At 50.0% G+C, this 20,376-nt stretch overlaps 1 protein-coding gene across 1 annotated transcript in view; it reads left to right on the top strand.

The window, feature by feature from the left end:
• Window positions 1-376: 376 nt before the first annotated feature.
• Window positions 377-20,376, top strand: part of WNT9A (Wnt family member 9A) — a 55,734-nt gene continuing 35,734 nt past the window's right edge. The window contains exon 1 of the mRNA XM_082753748.1: window positions 377-522. Coding sequence (XP_082609874.1) covers window positions 428-522 — 95 coding nt within the window. The 5' untranslated portion in view covers window positions 377-427. The remainder of the gene's footprint in view (window positions 523-20,376) is intronic.

The raw sequence follows: 20,376 nt of genomic DNA, 5'->3' as shown, positions 1-20,376 counted from the left end.
CCGGTCCCCATCCCTGTGCCCATCCCATCCTTGTCCCCGTCCCGACCTTGTCCCCTTCCCTGTCCCCTTCCCCGTCCCCATCTCCATCCCCGTCCCGTCCCCGTCCCTGTCCTGTTCCCATTCTTGTCCTTGTCCCTATCCCGTCCCCATCCCGTCCCCGTCCCCGTCCCGTCCCGTCCCGTCCCTCCCCGCCCTTCCCCTCTCCGCCCGCCTCCCGGAGGAGGGGGAGGACGGACCTCAGGGCGTGCCCACCCCTCCCCTTCCCCTCCCCTCCCTTTCACCCCTCCCCTCCCCTCCTCGTAACCCCTCCCCCGGCCCCGTGGCCCCTCCCCGGGCCGGCCGGGCGCTATAAGAGGCGGCGCGGGGCGGTCGGGGCGCAGCGGGCGCGGCGGGGGAACGAGATGAGCAGCGCCGGCGCCGCTGCAAGATGCTGGATGGACACGTCCTGCTGGGATGGCTCTCCTCCTGCGCGCTCCTAGGGCTGCTCGCCTGCGCCCCGCGGCCCTCCGCCGCCTACTTTGGGTAGGTGCCGGCTCCTCCGCTTTTTCCCTTTTCTTTTTTTTTTTTTTTTTTTTTTTTAATTTTTTTATATTTTTTATTTTTTGGGGAAAAATGAGGTTTTGCGCCTCGCTCGCCCCGAGGAAGGGATGCTGTGCATGCCTGCTGTCTCCTCTTGCTGGAAGGTGCTGGGCATCCCCTGCTGACAGCCGGCACTCGCTCTGTGCTGTCCCGGAGCCGGATCCCCCTATCCTACCCTCGGCTTGCAGGGAAGGGTTTGGGTCCGTCCTGCCCCGACAGGACGGGTGGCTCTGCCCTGCACAGAAGGAACCGGGGCATTTTTTAGGGGTGCTGCCAGCACGGGGCACCCCAAACCCTCTCCTTCCCCCTACTTTACGCACAGGTGCTGTCAGCATCCCCACAGCGGGATTATTTCCCATAGCAGGGAGTGCATCCCACTGTCCCCAGCCTGAGCAGGGCTTGCACCCCAAAAAGCCGAGGGTCTCCCTGTCCCCTCCCGGGGCTGCCCCGCATCCCGGTGCCCCCGGTGCTCACCTGAGCGCTGCGCAGCGGCCGGCAGGGGGCGGCACCGGCCCGCGCCCGCTCCGCACCCCGCAGGTGGATCCGAGCCCCCTGCCCATGTCCCGGCGGAGAGCAGAGCCCCACGAACCCACCCGACCCTCTTAAACCCACCCCATAACCGCAGCCCCTTTGCAAAACCCTTTCCCGCACGGAGAGTCCGCTGATTTTTCTTCGCTTGCTGTCCCTGCTTTGATTTTTTGGGGGCTCGCGTTTTGTTGTCGGGAAGACCCTACCCAAATAATAGGGTCGGGAGTGGGGTGTGAGCACCTGGCTCAGCTGGAGGAGCGGTAGTTCTCGCTTAGCTTTGGGCTGGTGTGCTCTGGCCGCTGGTAGGAGCCACTGGACCGGCCCCGAGGAAGCCGGAGCGGAGTTGAGGTTTCCCCCCCCTCTTTCCAGTAAAACAAATCCCGGTGTCGAGGCTTGTCCATTGCCTGTGGTCTGGCAAAGCTCTCCGAGCAGCGCTACTTACATCTTCTCTTTCCAACTCGAGAGCTGTTTAACTTCCTGCTGCTGGGGCTGCTTTAGCGAGGAAACCGCCTGTCCTGTGCGTGCAGGTTTGGGGGAAAAAAAATCCTTTTTCTCCTGCCGCAGCTGCACTGAGCCCAGGAGCTCGTGTATCCGCTGAAGACCACCGGCACTGAGCAGTTGTAGTGTGCCTGGGGGACTGATGGGGCTTGTAAGGAGCTTGGCTGTAATTTTGCTGTTAATCCATGTGGTGCTGGTATCTGCAGCAGAGCAGCAGGTAACTCCTTCTCCTCTCTGGCTTCTGGGATTTTGCTTCTGGCCTCATGGGGCTGGTGTAGGCTTAAATTCAGGGTGAAGGTGTTGAGCTGAGGGCAGTGTGCTGATGGTCTGGTGTCCTGACCGTCCTGGGTGCCTCGGGACAGCTGCTGCTTCTGATTTGAGGCTCCCTCCCTGGCAAGGAGAGGGGAGAGGAGATGCTGCCAGATGTGTGCCCGCTCCGATGTGCTCTCCAGCGCTCTGAGGCTGCTGCGGTACGCAGGGAAGTTTGCTTATGCAAAGCATCCTGCTCGCCCCTTAGCAGCATCTGCTGCTAATCTCCTCTTTGTTCTTCCCAGGGGCCTGCAGCGGAGCCTGCACTTGCTGGGCTGCTGGGGACTGGGGGAATAGTCAGTATGGAGGTCCTTGGTCTCCACTGATCCCACTGATGTGTGATCCCACGAGGGTGTGGGAGAGGTGAGCCCTGCTCACTGCTGGCTTCCTTACCCCTGATAAAGGAGCTTGCTCTTCCTGGAGGTCTCACCTGGAAAAACCTGTGTTCCTGTAGGGCTCTTGATGCTTCAGGTACCCTGTGATGGCTGGTGTTGATCCTTCTTGCTATGCTGCTGCTTATAAAGGTAGCTGTGTGCCTGGGGGATCTGCCCCAAGTATTATTTGAATGTGAATCCATCCCCCCAAAAATGTGATTCTTTACCCCCTGCTTTGGGACAGAGCTGAAATGCCAAAGTGGGCTCAGCTAATGTGACACCTTGTCTAGGCAGGGGAAGGGATGCTCCTTCCTGCTCCAAGGTGCCATCAGAGCCACCGTGACACCTTCGGTGGCCTGCTAGCACCTCTGCTCCAGGTGCTGACATCCCTGCTGGAGTGGGTGCACAAAGCAGATGTCGTGCTGCAGCTTTGCTGCTCCCTTCTGCAGGCTGCTGGGGGATAGGGACAGCTGTGGGTGATCCCTTCCCTCCCCCCCATCCCCAAAGTCTTATTTCAGGGAAAGAATTTGGTGTCTCCAAATGTGTGGCCTGCCAGGGAATTAGTGCGGGGGGGTACAGAAATGGGGCATGGTTACACGATAACGAGATTGTGTCAGCATGTAGTTATGTCTGTGCCTGCCCCGTGGGGCGGGGGTGATGCTGGGCTAAGGAGGCCACAGCTGGAGGCTGCTGCCTTCTCCATCCCCGGGCTGCCTGGTTAGGATATGGGCTGAAAGTGACAGGGAGGGGTTTTGTCCTTTGCTTGGGGTTACGCTGGCAGCCTCAGCGCTGCTCGCTGGGTGTTGCTGACCTCCTCCCTGGTGCAGGAGGGGAGAAGCTGCCAGCTTGACCTGGCCCAGCAAAGGCAGGGGCTGCAGGGATGCTGGTGCTTTCCCTAGTGAGCAGGGCTGTGTCCCTGTAGACCTATAGGGTCAGAAGGGGCTTGTTGGTCCTAGTCACAGATAGCAGCTGGTGGAGGCTGGCCTTGGGGATGCGGTGATGGAGCATCTCCCCAGCCCTGTCTGATGGGATTTCCTGATATTATGGAGGGGACAGCGTGCTTGTGACACTGCCCAGGAGCTGGTGGCTTATGGCAGGTTCAACGTCACCCGTTGGGATGCCTGCTGGTGAGGGTGCATGTTAGGATAGGGGTATGTTTGGGAGATGTGACCACAGAAGGGGACGCATTGCCCTGCAATAAGCCTGGTGAGATGCATGGGCTGTGCCCCAAGCCAGCCTGCTTTTAAGTTCAGCCCTCTCCTTTGCAACTGGGCTGTCTTAAAACTAATTTTCACTGTATTAGAGCTGGCTGATGGGGGATTGCTTGGAGCAGCCCCAGGCTGCTGGGATCCCTGAGAAGGCATTGCGTTTCACTTGCCTCCCCTTCCTGCTTCTCTTGTGCTTTTCAGCCTTGGGTGTGGGCACCTCCCCTCCCTCCCTTTCCTCCCACAAAATTAGGGGTGGTGGAAATGCCGCAGCAGCATCTGGGAGCTGTGTTGGGCCCTGCACGGCTGGGCTTTGGAGGTGGCAGATGACAAGATCAGCTGTGCTGGGGTGATTAACTCCAGCCCTGCAGTGCCCTAGGATGGGGAGCTGGCCCACAGGAGCTTGCTCCTTTCCTGAGCTGCCTGCTCTGAGCTCGCATCATGTCAGGGCCATAAATCAAAACCCCTCTGTTTCTTTCTGGGTGCTCTGATTTATGGCCTGACTCTGTTTTGATACACCCCTAACTTTTTGCCGAGGGAAGTGTTCCTCTCTGTGGCTCAGCGTTTGCTCTGCTCTCCTCCCTCTGCAGAAGGAGCTGAGGAGCCGAGCAGCTCTGCCCCCCTCTGCAAACACTTGTCAAGACAGTAGTAATGTTACAAGTGGCTCATGCTCACATAGTGTTTATATTGACAGATTGCAATGTTCTTCGTAAATGTAACCGATCCGTACCCTGCACGCAGGCAACAGGAACCCTGAAATGCTTGCGTGGGGGAGAGGGAGGGAAGGGAGCATAGCTTACCCTAATTTACCAACATGCTGCTACTGGGAGCAGGTGCTGGATTGCACGGCGGGGTTTTTGGTGCAGGAAGTGCAGAATGGCTTTGCTGCCCATGGCAGGTGCAGGATAGGTGCCTGAGCTATGCTTCGAGTGCTGCTGGGGTGGAAGTGCAATGTGCCCTGCATTCTGGGGGATTTTTGGCAAAACAATGCTGTGAACACTGGACTGGTGTGGATGTCCAGGTGCTGGTGACCACCCAGATGGGGTGGGTTTGTGGGGGGAGTCTGAGTTAACATGACCTTCCGGATGGAGTTGCTACAAGCGCAGTACCAGCTTGAACATCCCTTCCAATAAAAGCAAACCCCATGGGTGCTGGCCCTCTGCTGACCACCTCTTGCAGCCTGTGGACGTGCTAGGTGCTCACCCAGCTGCTGCACATCCAAGCTCTCTGTACCTGTCACTTGATGGTGGTGTGGGGCCATGCACCCGACTGGCGGCTCCCACCCGCCGCCTGTGAACTCCCCGCAGCCAGGCCGCCCTGGGTTTGCTTTCCAGACACGCTGGCCGTCCCCGGCGTGTGTGTGAGATGGAGCAGCTGGTTCTCGGCACAACCCGAAAACAAAACCTGGGCTCGGGTGGTGAGGGAGGAATGCAGTGCACAGTTGAGCGCAGCTGGAGTGCCGGGAGGTGGCTCTGCCATCCTGCCCCGCTGCCGGGAGCTTCTCTGTCTTTCCCCCAGATGGTGAGGCTGGAGTTTAAGGTGCTGGATTTCTGGGTTTGCTTGGAATAGAAAGGGTGGGCCTGGCTGCTTTCCCTGCTCCTTTTCAGCTGGGTGAGTTGTCACGTAGAGGCTCTGCCTGCTTTGATGGGCTGCTCTCCCTTGCTTAGCCTCTCTGGGCCAGCTGAAAGCAGCATTTAACCCCTGTTCTTTTGCAAAGGGGACCCCCATGTCCAGATAATGCACTTGCTTTGTGGTTGATTGAAGGTGGTACTGGAACTGATGAAGTGCCCTAAGGATCATGACAAACCTGGGAGCATTGGAGAAGTAGCTCTGGGTGTGCATGAGATCCCCCAGACCTGCGTTGTCAGGCTGGGGGGTGCCTGGCAGCTCCCTCCACCTGTGGTGTGGTGTTGGAGCAGAGCTTCATTCATGCAGGTTTGTGTATTAGACTCATGCCCTGGACTGACTGCATTGCTTGGGACCTGAGGACAGTTGCCTCGTGCCTCAGTTTCCCTTAGCTGCCAGCTCAGCAGCGAAACTGAGCTTGTTAATGGGGAGTGCTGTGCATACCCTATGTCCAAATACTGTTCCCTTTTTTTGGGATGGACACCAATGCTACAGATGACTCCTGGGGGAGAGGGTGGCTCGTTATGAGACCATTAAGTGAATACTTGGCAAAGCAGGAGGCAGCCAGTGACTTCCTTTAATGTGACTGGTGATGCAGAACTGGAGGCCGGGGATCTATAGGACTCTGGTCTCCTGGTGAAAGGCTTGGTCAATGATTAACTTGCTTTCTGGAAGCTGCTAACAACAATAAAAGGGAGTCCAGCCCCACAACCCCAACACAAAAAGCCCATGAGTGTTTAATAATTAAAGGCCTTGTGCTTTATCGAAGGGCAATGAGAATTGCCTTAAGGCTTATTCAGTGGTGGGTAATTGAATTAGGCTGTGGGATTTTAAGGGGGGAAGGTCTGGGAGGCTGCATGGAGAATCCAGAGTGATGCTCTTTGGTCTGAATCATCCCAACTGGACTAGGTTTTGTCAGTCTTTTGCTTTTTTTTGTTTGCTTAATGCTCTCTGCTGGTGGTGTAATTGCTTCTTGGAAATGTTCCTGCCCCAAGGATGCTCCCTTCATCTTGTTTAGGTGGATACTGACAACTTTCATTCCTGGTGTCTTCCTTTGAAATGTTGATATTTATTTATTCCTTGAGATTTTTTTGGTGGGAGAGCCAAGCCAGAAGACACTCAACTAAGCCATCTGTATTCATGGAGCAGTCAGAGAGACAGAGGTGGTACAGAACTGGTGGGCATCCCCTTTGTTTCCAGTGCATGAGGTGGTTTCTGCTGCAGAGTTGCATGGGGCCTAGAAAGCTCAGAAGAGGTGAAGACATCTGTCTGTGCTGTCTTCTGCTCATGTCCCTGTTCATCCCTCTTAATTCAAGAGAGGGATTTGGGTTGGATGGAAGTTTTACAGCTTTTTTTTTTTTTTTTTTTTTGGAGGCTGTTGAGCTTTCCTGTTGGAATATGAGGGAAGCATTTTGAACACTGACCCTTAGGTCAGGTTATCAGAGGTGTAAAGACTTCTACTGCCAGAAGCTCCACATAGATCCTCAGCTCCAGTTACATGGAGCAGTGACATCTTCAGCATGTGGCTGAATCTCTGGTCACTTGGTCTGTGGTACTGATGGACAAGTCCATCCCAGATTTCAGCAGAGGTATTTAAGCAGAGAGGGCTCAAAGCATTAAAACTGTTTTGCTCTGCTGTATGTTAAAGCTCTGATTTTTGTCTATGTAGCTACAGCTGTGTCCTGTGGACAGTACTCCTGAGTGGGATGGCAGTTTCTATACTAAAGCATATGTTAAAATTCATCCCAAGCTCCCTGACCCTCCAGGTAGGAACCTGCCAGGTTCCCAGTGTTTTCCTGAGGGGGTGTGGTGTTGAAGCAATCCCAAAAGTTTTGCATACCTGGCTCTCTGGACTGCAACCACACGGAGCCCCTGGCTTCTCTCCATAAGGAAGCAGCCTTGCTCTGTGCAGACAGAAAAGCGCTCTAGTGGCTTGTGGCGTGTTAATGCAGCTGGTTCCTCAGTCTGAGCAGCCCTCAGCCACCGGGTCCGGGGGGAACGCTGTCCCTCCTGCAGGATGTGGTTGCGTGAGGCTGCTGCAGGTCCTGGAGCAGCACGCCAGGCAGGGCACATGTTCCTGAAAGACTGGACCCAGAGCTGGGAATAGGAGCTAGAAGTTATGATGCTGGATGGGAAGGGTTAACCCTTTTGGAACTAGATGTCAAAAATCCTAGTTTTTCTTTTCTTCCCCCCCCCCCCCCCCCCCCACTGTTTAACTGTGCTTTTTAAGGTTCCCTTGGATCATGGCTGTAAGTGCTAATGAGCCTTATCTCTCGAGATACGGTCATAAAATACACTTATGAAGTTTATCAGCTCGGTAAGCTTTACATTTCATTGTAATGTGTGTTTGCAGTGCGCTAAGTGGAACAGGGAGTATTTTGTGACTACATGGATAAACACAGCAGGTATGGGATTTGCTTTAGCTGATAGAGTTCTTTGCAACAGCTACGGGGAGAAAAACATCAGAATAGATTTTTCTATTTCCAATGGATCAAACAGCTCCCGTATGTGCCGCATGGTCTTCCAGTCTGCTTGTGACCTGAAATCCTCCTCCTGCAAGGTGGGAGGGGAATATTTTGTTGGTTCAGTTGCTGAAGGGCTTCTTTTGGGGGAAGGGGAAATGACAGGTTAAAAAAACTTGAACTCTTCCTTTGGAAAGAACATGGAGCAGAACAGCGCTCCTATACACCCGCTGCAGAACATGCAAACTCAACAGTATCTGACATTAATGCTGAGTCTGTGCTGGCTTGGAAGGTAGCATGGAGCGTGCAGTTCATGTTGATGGGATGCCATGAAGTATGGGAGTTGGCAGGCGTTTTATGAGCATATTCATTTGGCCTAGCTCATTAAAATAGCATTAATTGGATAGCCAGACGCTTGTGGAGCTTGGGAGGAAAAAAATAGGTTGCTCTAACTTCTGCATTTTTCTTACACTAGGTGGACATGTTTCACAACAGCAGCAAGAGTTTCCTTTCTTGGAAAAACTGTTCAGAGTGCTCCAGAGACTGAAGGAGCACAACTGGTCCTTTAATGTGCATGGTAGGAGGTAGCTGCTTGCGCTCTGGAGCAACAAGTGGTTTTGTCTGGAGGTGAATAATGAAGTACTGAGATGCACATAGGAATATCTGAGCTTAAAAACATGTCGACTGGCTGTCTTCTGGCTATGGAGGCACTGGGAGGAATGGGCAGAAGTTTAGCCAAGGCCTTGGTCTACTGTTGAGAAAACTCTGTGGGACCAAACTGTAGAGCAGCTTCCCAAAGTAAGCTAGGGTCTAACAAACTCTGGATTCTAGACAAAGTCCTTCTGGAAGAAGCCCAGGAGTAAAAGAACAAGCTTCCATATCCTCTTGGTCTATTTTCAATCTTCTTTCATACTCACAGTACAATGAAATTGAATTTGAGATATGAGGATGTGTCCTGAGTGACCTCTGGGTGGTGCATTCATACCTAACAGGTAATTAGGTGGGACAGGTTGCCAAGATGAATTATTTTGGTGCACAGAGCCTGTGGTTTGACACTGGATTTCCAGCTTTTGTATCTTTTGTACTCTTCAACATGTCAACATAAGCTGGTCACAGCTTTGCTCCGAAAGGATCAGCATTACCAGGTGAGCACTGATAGAGGTGGGTTCTCCCACACCTTCAATAAAGCCTCTTCTAAACCCCAGTCAGAGCAAGTTATTACCCTTTATATTCCACCTCCAAGTGCTCTATTTCTGTTCCCTGCTGCCACCACTCAGCTGTAGGTGCCAGCTCCCCCAGCCCTGCATGTGGGCACGAGCTTGTGCTGCTGACCCCCTATGGGCTCAGCTGTGGGATCACCAAGGGCTTGTGTTAGAGGAGTGCCCACTTCCAGGCTCTAATATGTGTGGCCTGGCAGGTTGCTCTCATGACATGCTTGCTTCAATCTTTGTAGCCTCCTCACCTTGTTACTGGACAGGGATGGTGCAGAAGACCTGCCTGTGGCTAATTCCCAGTGTAGACCTTGCTCTGTGAACTCCTCCTGAGCTGAGTGCATTGACAGGCTGTCAATGCTATGGTGAGGTCAGACCTTTAGATATCAGCATTGAAATGTTTTCTCTCTGCAGGTTGATTTTTTTATTTTTTTTGACTTGATATTGTGCTTGGTGTTGCAATAAAACAAAACTTACACTGGGCTGCCTACAACACTTACTAGAGATTGTAGGTGGAGCTGGTTCTGCTGTGCAGGTGGACCTGTTGCAGAGGACTTCTTGCGGAGCTTTCCAGCTCTGTCTTCAAGGATTACTGCTGGCAAACACCTTGGTCTGAACTCTGAAGCTGCCAAGTGTTCACTCTTCTGCATGCTCAAATAGTGCTCCTGGGCTGTGCTGTAGCTGAGCTTAGAGGGTCTGCATTTTAGCCTGGTAAGCAACATGAGTGCTTCATTTTGGATCTGTGCTAAGACTTCTGTCAGCAACCCCTGGCAGGATGTGTGTTTTGGGGATCAGTTCTCTGCCCAACCCTACCACTGAAGCTCCCCAATACCTGCAGGAGGTCTGCCACATCCTTTTCCTAGTTGCTTTCCCGTCAAAACCTGCTTTCAATGGAATCATGAGACACAAATTGAAAGACAGTGGGAAGCACCAGTCCTGCCTCTTATGGACCTCAGCCTCTTCCAGGGTAGTGCCTTTCAGTGCTGGGGAGCTTGTCATGTTATGCCATTTAGGATGAGGACCCAACCTTTTGCACTGGCTCCATTGGTATTGGTTTTGGGGACCTCTTTCAGAGAAGCTGGCTTCAGCTGGGCTTGTCCAGCTTAGCTCAGCTTGCAGGCTGCTGTGAGCCCTGCAGTGCCACAGCTCCTGGGGGCTGCCCATCTCCTCTGATCAGAAACCCTACCCTGGAGCCCAAACCCCTCTGGGGACAGTTCACCACAACTGATACTTTATTTAACAGAACTGGCTTGTTTTGCTTAATCTTGACAAAATTCTTTCCTAGCCCTAATCCTCTTCCAGTGTAAGGTGAGATCCTGAAATACCTGGCAAACTAATAGCACAGCTCTTTCTGCATCTCTGGGCCTCTCTGTAATCAAAAGTGGGAGGGGGGGCAGGGGTGTTTTCAGCCCCTGCCAAAGATAAATCTCCTGCTGGGAGCTAGCAGGGAGTTATTTCCCAGTCTGTGGTTAGCAAGCTGATCTGACAGGCCAGAGGTGAAACAGCCACTTGAGCTGAATTACAGGGTCTAACCAAAGATCCAACACTTCCTTTGGCTCATTAGTGCTCTGTGTTGCATCCCTGGTGACTATTTCTATCTTCTGGCTTGTCCCATGTTGACTCTGGAAAATCCAGAGGCTTAGCATGAGTTTGAAGAGAAGACCAAAGAGCTGCTCTCGGGAGAGAGAAAACTGGACGAAATGAGGCTTTGAGCAGTCCCTGCTGTCAGTGTTACATGCCTTTTTTTCCTCCTGTTTTGCGTATTTGAAGCCAAAACCTCCATGCTGGCTTCTGTAGCTGATGCAAGGTGTTTATATACAGATGTGTCTATGCAAGATGTAGGACTGACATTGCTTTGAAGAGCTGGCATCAGGAGGGGAGTGGAACCATGTATAGCCTTGCATTTGTTTCCTGGGCTTACAAAAGGATCGGGAGCTGTGCAGAAACAAATCTCACTTGAGGTAGTGGCGATGCCTTCAAATGAACTGCATTTTGGCTGTGGTGAGCTTGTGATGGGTTAGGTTCCCTGTGTGCTGTCCCAGAGGCTGCCTTGCAGATGTAGTGGGGAAGAGAAGGACATCTTTGCTCAGCATTGTATCCCCTGCAGCATTGTTTGGATTGCTGCAAGGCTTATGGAAAGCCTGAGCTGGAGTTGGGAGAGGGGAGCTTAAAGGCTTGGCCTTCTCTCTCATCAGAATTTGAGACTGCCCCAGGCTTGATGGCCTCATGCAGTGACACTGGCACTGTTTTACCATGTCCCTAAGCAGCTGGCAGTGGCTGAGCCTCCTCCCTCGCAGACCAAGCTGTAGGTAGGGGAGCACCTTGTGGTGGGGAGCCGGGTGCTGACCCTGTCTGCTGGCAGGGGCTGATGGCTCCTGTGGTGGGTGCCATATGAGGCTGGTGGGTCCCTTCCAACTCAGGATATTCTATGATTCTATGCTGTACTTCACCTGCTGTTGGACAGCTCAGCAGTACGGGGACAGAGGTGGGGAGCAGAGGGACTGCCACGGCTATCCGCATGGGTTTGAGCTTGGGCATAAGCCTCAGGGTGCCTCAGCTTGTAAAACCAGTCTGTTACTGGGGGAGCAGGCTGTGAGCAGAGTGGGGGACTCAGTTCATGTCTGTTAGGCGGCTGGGATTTTCTCAGGAGCCTTCTGATGAGACAGGAGTTACTGCTCCTCTTGCATCAATAAAGGGGGTGTCAGGACAAATTTATGCACTGATTGCTTTAACTCTGAAATGCCCAGTAAGGAGGAATCCCTGGCTTCACCCTGCAAAGTCTGCTGGTGAAGCTAGCCATGTAGTGGGAGCTTTTACTTTAGGGGTGCGGTGTTGCACCACTATCTTCCTCCAGAGCCCTGCTGGGGAAGTATGGCTGGATTTTCAGTGCAGCTGCTGCTCTTGCATAGAGCACTGGCCATGCATTGCTCTTGCTACTGTCAGCTGCCTGAGCGCCTCTGTTTATGTATCTAAAGCTTGAAGGCTGGAGAAGGAAGAAATCTGACCAGTGCAATGGAAACCTTCAATTCCCTGCAGTCCCAGGAGGAGACGAGTAGCTTCAGGCTGAGGCTAGGAATGAACTCCATTTGTACACTGCCTCGCCTCTCCAGGAGGAGCAGCCAGGAAAAATATCAACAGTTCCATTAAAAAGTCTGCTGGTTTGCTAAAGTAGTGAAATAAACATACCTGGAGGCATAACAGCCTGAACCACACAGGAAACATTAACTAGAACGAACACACGCAGGCTTGCTCCCTCTCCCCCTGTATATGTACCAGATAAAAACACTCTGCGTCCATGGTAATGTGGAAATCAAACAGCAGCTGGGGGGATTATTCTTAGCTGGGGAAGAACAGCCTGGGATCAAACAGGGGCTCGGTGCTTTCCTAGAAAGGCAAAACCTGTGCGGAGCCTGCTCTGTGCTGCTGCCAGCTTGGTCTGGGGGGGACCTGCTGTAGGAGCTGGGGTGAGCTGGGGATGCTTGTCCTCCCCTTGATATGTTGCCCATTCTTTGCTTCCCCTTCCCTAGTTCTGTGGGAACTGGCTGGGGCTGGACTGTTTTTCTCCAACCAGTTGAAAATCTGGGGTGGGAACCAGTGGGAAGCGTTTAGCACCTGGGAGCACAGAGGAGTGGGGTGGATATTATAGCACTGAATAATAAATGAATAAATTAATGCCAGGTGGAGACGGGCCCTTCAGTCCTCCCCTAAAGCATCTCTGTGGCAGGGAGAGGGCAGACCAGTGAACTTCTTGGTGGCATTTAAGTATGGCCTGAAGGAGAGATGGTGCCAATACTTTTTGGAGCAGTGACCCTGGTCCCTTAGCTGCCCATAAAAACAGCATCCCCTTGGCCATAGCCAGTGTATGTGGCACGTAGAGAAAATACATGTGGAAAATGCCTTTGCTTGCAACCAGATGGCACCTGTCAAGCACAAGTAGACATTTCTATTACAGTAGTCTTATTTGAGTGTCTTGGACCACTCCCAGCTTTGCAAAGCAAAATAGCCCTGCTCTAGCTGTCCTCCCAAAGCAGCCCCGGAGGCAGATTGATGTGATCCTTGCATGCTAGAGACAGTCCCTGTGCTCCCGGGCCTCATCTGCACAGCCACTTAGCACGACTAATCTGAGCTGACTTTTAAAGTGGATTAGTTCAATTACTCTTAACTAGCCCTGGTGGAAACGCTCTCCCTGGGGATTAAAGAGCCTTAATTCACTTCAACATACTTGATTTCAGTGCAAATCAGGCTAAACTGAATTAAGAACACTTTAGAGCCCTGTGTGAAGGCAGCCCTTCAAACTGATGTGGTTTAACCAACCCACTTTGCATTCCTGTGCTCGATTCATTCCTGTTAGCATTGCTGGAGTGTCTTCTTACAGATGGCTAATATAAGCAGCCTCTCAGATATAAAGCTGCAAACACGTTACCAGGCTAATGTGTGAACCAGCTCCTGTGCAGAGCTGCATCTGATGATTCAATGCTCAAAAGCGCCTGGCCTGGGTGTTTTAGAGGTGTTTGCTGTCCTTTTCCTCTGTATTTCTTACTCTGCATTTTCTTTTCCAGATTTTGCTTTTTTTTTTTTTTTTTTTTTTAACTGAACTCTTTGCTTTTTCACTTAAAGTCAGGACAGTGAGTCACACGCTAGTTTTTCTCTGCTGTCTTTAACCCCCTGGATAAAATGACAGTACTTCACTAATAGCATGTTTCCAGTTGAAGAGGAGCTGTGGTTGTAAAAGAGCTTGGCCTCTGTTTCCCTGAAGCTTGACTGAAAAATTGTCTTTACGCCTGTGATGTGTGAAGCAAGATAATTCTTGCTTTGGAGACAGCTGGGCAGGACAGGGGGTTTCTCAGGGGTTTTACACATCAGGTGATGTGCTGGGGAGAAGAGGGGAATCCTACCAGTACCAAGTGGGGAGAAGATTCCTGAACAGGGGGGAAAAATGTTGTCACAATTTTTTTCCCCTTTATTCTGACGCTAGATGTCTTGTCTCTGCTTTTCTAAGGGAGAGGGATGCTGCAACCCCCCTTGCAGCTGAAGCTTTCCATCTTTCTAGTCCATTAACCCATTTAATACCATTCTGGCCCCCTCAGGCTTCACTTGGGACCATGGTTTTGCTGCTCTGCGCCCTAATTTATCACCTGTTGAGTGAGTCCAAGAAGGCTGGGGTGGAATAGTTATGTGGTACAGATTTGCCATCTTTCACAGGGAAGGGAGAAGGAAGGGTTAAACCCCATAACTGTGCTGAGCATCAACACTGTTCCTGGTCCTGCTGCTTCAGCCTGCCAGGGTGAAAGTTTCTTTTGCTAATCACCCTGTGTAATTTCTCTCCTTCTCTTTGTGATATTTCAGCTCCTCTACTTAGTTCAGCATCGTTTAAGAAATAGGTGAGCAGTTTGGGTGGTCAAAAGGAGCATCTGGGCAGCTATGTGGGCTTTTTTTTTTTTTGGGGGGGGGGGGGGGCGGGAACAAACCTGGGTTTCTTTAGCTTGTGTGTTTTTTTTGTTTTGTTTTGTTTTGTAATGTTTTGTTTTGTTTCTGCTCTTCTGAAGAGTCCCTATGCTGCACGCTGCACAGGAGATGAGTGCATACAAGTAGGGCATGGATGCTGCTGCCCTGCTGTGAGCCTACTCTGTGCTGTGAGGCAGCGGCAGTGAACCTGTTCCAAAATCCCTCAAAGGACATGCTATGCAGCCCTGCAAGGCCTACGTCTCACTTACAGCCTTGGAGAGGCATGCACGAAGCTCCCAGCTTCCCTTCTAACCAGGCAGCTGGAGGTGTTCTGGGCCTGCTGAATTTTATTTGGGAGAGCAGAGGTGGAAGGATAAAGCAGGCCACCACGGCTTGATTGTAAAATGGGTCAGGAAAGCCCCTGTGTGGAAGCATCTGAATGGTCCCTGGCAGACGCTTTTCCACACCAGCCTTTCAAATATTCAGTGAAACGTGGTCCACAGTGAAACCAGCCACTTTCATTGGTGCTTCACCTCCCAGCAATTAAGGCTTTCCTCTAATTGGTGATGGCAGTTCCTCTGGCTGAACCATAAGCTGATTATTTTCATGCTGTTGAGGAACTCCTCCTTCCCACCCTTGTAGCAGCATGTGCATTGCTGAACACCATTGCTGTGGGCTCCTCAGTCCTCTGCCTCCTGCAGGCATGGTCACAAGATAAGCACAAATGATGATGTGTATATTTACTAATATAATCAGGTGTTAAACTCGATTTCTCTGGTTAATTTCCTGTAGCAGAATTGTAAATCTGGTCCTCTGTCTTGCTAGATTTTGGTGGCAAGCTCTGATGCAGTCAGCAGCACAAAGCGTTGATGTTTGTTTTTTTTTTTTTGTTGTTGTTTAAGATACAAGGCCATTTACCTCACTTAGGAGGCTATTCCTCTGGGCAGTACTGAAGAAAATGACTACCGGGTAGCCATCACATTTCGTGTGAGCAGCAAACTTGTTAACCTCACTCCTGAGAAAATGCCAAGGCCTTGCTGAATGGGGATGCTAATTTTTTACTTGGGGATGGTGCAGCCTTCCAGCATTATGATCCACAAAGAGGCATATCAAACATCCTGCCATGCTGTGTCATCTGCAAAACCTCCTCCTCATCTCCTAGGGATGCTGGGCCAGGCTGGGGCAGTCTGGGGGGATCTTTGAGGTAGCTCTTTGAAGGCCTCTCTGATGAAGCAATGCTTTTAAGAAGTAGGCTTTTCAGCAGAAGGCAATAAATAGGGTTGCAGGTGCTGGGAAAAATAGTATCGCATTAGACAAGGGGCCGGATCCCCTGAGGCACTGCTGTCCTTCCGTGCAGCAAGTTGGAGATGAAGATCTGCACTGGCTAATTAGTCTCGGGCCTCTATCTCAGGGGCATCACCCTTATGCAGAGCTTGCAGCCAAAAGGCCTCGGACTCCAGTGGCTGAAGGCAGCTGGCCTTTAATTGAGTTTGTAACCACCATCTAAAGGAGGGAGGCTAATGAGCTGCTTTTGTGAAGTGGAAGCTGATCACATCAAAGAGCAGCCCTATATTGTGCCCTCCCCTGGGGTCTCCCAGGATGGTGGTGGGGAGCTCCAGGGCTGCTCTTGTGTTGAGGAGTGCTGGAAACCTAAATGTGAGACCCTTGGAGACTTGTGAGTGGCATTTTGGCCCCAAGTTAAATGATTCTGCTTGAGATATGACTTCCACTGTGTATTGCTACCACCACTGGGCAAATGTCTAAGTAGCTGCAGGAACTGGCCCTTAAAATTGGTTTTCAGTAGGCAGAAGAAATCTGACAAGGCCTGAACTGAAGTCTCCCTTCTATCAGCCTGTAGTCTGAGGGATACTGCTCTGTGGTATTTGTGGGGTCTGAGGGGTTTCCATGCTTTGGTTGCAGGCTGTGGGAATGGACCACTTTTTTATACTGCGACTTGTCAAAAGTAACTGCTGTAGAAAATGCCCAACTTCAGACAAGAGGTAAATGGTGTCAGAACTGGGAGCAGTGCTCGAGTGAGTTGTTGGTGAGAGGGTTTTGTGGCTTTTTGTGGTTTCATGTTGTTAAGTATGAGCTTCAGAAGCTGAGTTCTTGCTGTGATCAAGTGAGGAGGTGAAGGAGTGGATGGAGGAGCTGAACAACAGATCCAAATCTAATGTAGCGTTTAGGCTGCTGTCAGGTCCTGTTGCTGGCTACAGGGACTGGTTTATAGGATACCAAAAAGACAATTATTTGTAGACTAAGCTGATTAATCTCTAGTCCAGTTAGACAACGAGGGCAGCATCTTCTTGAGTACTTGTATGTATATGCTTAGCAGAAAGATGGTGCTCTCTAGAAGTCCCTAAAAATTGCTGTCCCCTGTTGTGGGATTTTTGTACGTCCTGCTTAATGGATTTGGACTGGAACATCTCCTGATCTCTTGCTGCCCTGTTTTCAGTAGCCTCTGGATGCCCTGGGGGCTGTTGCATTTAGATGCTGGTATAATTTTGTAAGGATTTGCCCTTTCTAATGGTTTCTTTCCCACCTCACTTTTTAAAGCTGTTCTAATTCCAAATTGCCCTAATTGTGATATGCAAATTTTAAAAGGAAAACCGCAGCCAATGTATTTTAAGATTCTTATGGGCCAGCAGCCCCCTGCTTAACATGATAAGTTCGGATAGCTTTTCTCAGTAAGGAAAATAAAAAGCCTTCCAAATCAAGAAAATTATGTAAGCAAATCCGATAAGCGTGCTCTAAAATTAAACCTGCCTTGCAAGCTCTGAGGCCTTCAGTGTGAAACCAACAAAGACTATTTTGGGGAGGCTGTAAAACCTTGTCTGGGGCACGTCCAATGATGTCCTGAAATTCTCCCTCTCCATTGATCCTCTCTGATGTAACCAGATGTGTAGGAACCTGAAACCGATAGGAACCATCCTTGTCCTGTGACCACCTCCCCAGCTGCTCCTGCTGTGCAGCATCCCACTCTGAGGTGTGACGTTGAGTGCAGTTGTAGGTTGGGGTGGCTGTGCTGTGGTGGAGCAAAGCAACGTCTCACTTGTGATGCCTTGCATGAGCTTCCTATGCTTGGAGTTTGCAAGCTGTTATATGCACTCTGCAAATGATAATTATTTTAAGATGAAGTTGGCAAATGGCATTAGAGAGGTTTTTACTTGTATTTTTGCCATACACCAATGTCCTTCCACCACTTCCCACACCTCTATGTGCATTGTGAGGATCCCTCTTGTCTTACTGCTGTTTTCACCCTCCCTCTTGTTGTATTTTTTTTTTTCCTTTTCTCCTTTTTTTGCAGTCTCATAAAGCATCCTGTTAGTATTGTCCTCCAGGGATTTGTGTCTCCATGAAGTTTCCCCATGGGCATTCTGGTACCAAATTCCCTTCCAGCTTGGAGCAGGAGAAGGGGAGACCTTTGTCTTTGCATGCAGTTGCTAGCACAGTAACTCCAGCCACAGCAGGAGCTATTTGACCTCCTTTTGAGCATTTGTGCTGAGATAGCATTGAGCTTTTGATAGGCTGGGGTGATCTCAAGAGGTTCATGGCACTTCTAGCTGAAGCCAGATATAAACACCTGGAAAGTTTTAGCAGGGAGCAACCCTCACGTTATGCTTAGTTCTCGTTACGCCCAATAGATCTGTCAACTCAGCCGCAAAAGGTATTTCCATCTGGGGAAAAATCTCCCCTAATTTTGTTTTACTCTCTTATTTGCAGACTGATGACAGGTTTCTAGCAAACACACAAAGCACTTGTTAACGTTGCTCTCCTTCCCCTTTTGCCTGAGTCATTCTCTTTCTTTCTTGGCCTGTGGTCCCCCTGAGTTCTTGCAGCCAGGAGACACTGAAATCATAAATGTGCAAAATACAAGATGGATAAACATCTTAATCTCACGGATACTTCAATCTAAATGTTTTCCGAGGCCCTCCTTCAAGAGGGATTAGCCAGTAACCACGTCTGAAAGGTCTCAGCCTTGCTTCTTGCTCTGCTGCTCAGGATGCTAAATGCGTATGAGAGCTTCAGCAAAAGGCTTGAGATGCCATCACCATTCTCTAAGGCTACATGGAGCATCTGTGTGTCCTCTTAGGCTTTGGACATTCATCTTGGAGCTCTGCCTGCCTCTATTAGCCATTGTGATAGCGTTGCCTGGAGCACCCAAATGTGACATGTATCAACTGGCATTTTGGCTGCACTAAGTGTAAGATTTTTCCAGTGTTGGTTTATATCTTTTTTTTTTTTTTTTTCCCCTCAAGTGTGTGCATATTACTGTTATGATTTATTTTCAGGCTATAACTTTGATTTTATCGCTTGAAATACTTTGGAAACTTGGAGGGCCTTTTTAATTAGTTGCAAACCCTCTTTTAACGTGGAGGAAAATTCCAATGTGAAGAATGCTTTTGATTCACAAAGAAATTAAGTTGCAGAGCTCAGGTCGAAAGGTTTCCTATCATCTCTGCATTATTTGGGCCTAACTTTCCTCCCTAAAGCTGCTGTTTGCATTGATAAACTTGTCTTTGCTTCTTGCTAGCTCCAGATTAGATCAGAGTTTGTTACTGAAATGTCACTATCCATGTGGATGACCTTTGGAGAATAGCTGGGTTGGAAGTCATGAGCATACAAAACTGATGTCTACTTAAACTCTCAGAGGATGGATGAAAGGAATTGGTATAAGCTTACAAAAATAGTGGTTTTGATGTGGTAGTGATCATTTTGTGCTAGGACAGGTTACACCTTCTCCCTTCTGCTTTGAAACCTGTTGGTAGCCTGTAATGCAAAAAAAAAGTGACTGTCTTCTGATGATTCCTTTGCTGTAAAATAAAATGTCTGTCCCTGATTTTAGTTTCAGTATTTTTTGTTGCTCCAGCTGCGTAAGCAATATGCTGTTGGGGCACTTTCAACCACTGCTATTTTGGGGCTGGAGAGGGGTAAACTGGAGGGATTCCCTTCTCCACCACTCAGAAAACAAATGTCACTCAGGGGCTCGTGGTGGAGTGAAAGCTGGCAAAGCAAGCGGGATCCTGCCACTCTTGTTCCTGTGGTTCAGCCTGCAGATCTGCAAGTGCAACCCACCCTCGTGGGGCTGCAAGGAAGTGAGGTGTGAGACTTGTGGGTTTGTGTCCCTTGGGGTTGGGGAGCAGGTGTGGGAATGCTGGATGCTTCCATAATCTTAGGGAGGGCAGGGGAAGGCTTGGCACAAGACGTGTGCTCTTGCGGGGATGAGGGATGAAGGCTGGGGGTTGGGATGGTTTTCTTGATAATGGGCCAACTGGAAAGTCTTAAGTGCAAATGAAGAAAAGGGAAGGGGAATCTGATACTGTCTACCAAGGCAGGATGTACAATCTGGGAGAAGGATGTAGCCACGTTTCATCACAGTGCTATGGTGTTTCAGTTTGGGATTAAATAGCAGTGCTGTTTCCCAGTGATTTGCTTAAATTTGCTAGGAAATCTTCATGTTTGTAGAGAAGACCAAAGGCATGTCTTGTCTTGGTGCTTGCACCTTTTCAAGATGAAATATCCTTGAGTCTCCTAAGTATCAGCTTGCATTCATAGCCCTCCTTTCAAGTGTGCTTTGCCACAGGTTTTGAAGGCAAACATAACTCACTCTCTAAACTGGAGTGCAAAGCATTGCTGGTGGTTCAGCTGGCTTTGGATTTCTTTTGTCCTGACTTTCATCTTCTATGTGTTACCTAGTATTGAGTGGACAGCTCACATCTTGCTTTCCCTGTGCTTTAAGAAAGCTTGGTGGGGAGACTCCTTCATAGGGAAATTGTTTATTTTCATGAACAAACATCAGAATTTGCTCATGCTTCGGGAACACTCTTTAGTTTTTGAGTTTTGGCTGTATAGCTGCGTGCCTTTACAACACTTGGAAATTAAGTTAGATTCTACCAGCCTGACTTTTTTTTTTTTTTTTTTTTTTTTTTTTTTTTTCAGCTCATTGGCTCTAATTCTGATAGGTTCTGTGTAGTAATGTCCTGTATCATCCCGGGGACAACGCTTCAGTCTCCAGACTGAGTGAGGTGGCATGTGGGAATTGTAAAGTGAGCCCACGTGCATTTTGAAGACAGATGGGATCTCCATTTCAGGCTGGAGTTGCTCTGGTTGAGAGTGGCTCTAATGAATATTTGTTGAT

This window comes from Aythya marila (assembly GCF_965140915.1).
Source record: "Aythya marila genome assembly, chromosome: 2".
In the NCBI taxonomy this organism is placed as follows: Eukaryota; Metazoa; Chordata; class Aves; order Anseriformes; family Anatidae; genus Aythya; species Aythya marila.
The sequence above is the reverse complement of the archived record's forward strand: the minus strand, read 5'-3'. Positions and strand labels throughout refer to the sequence as shown.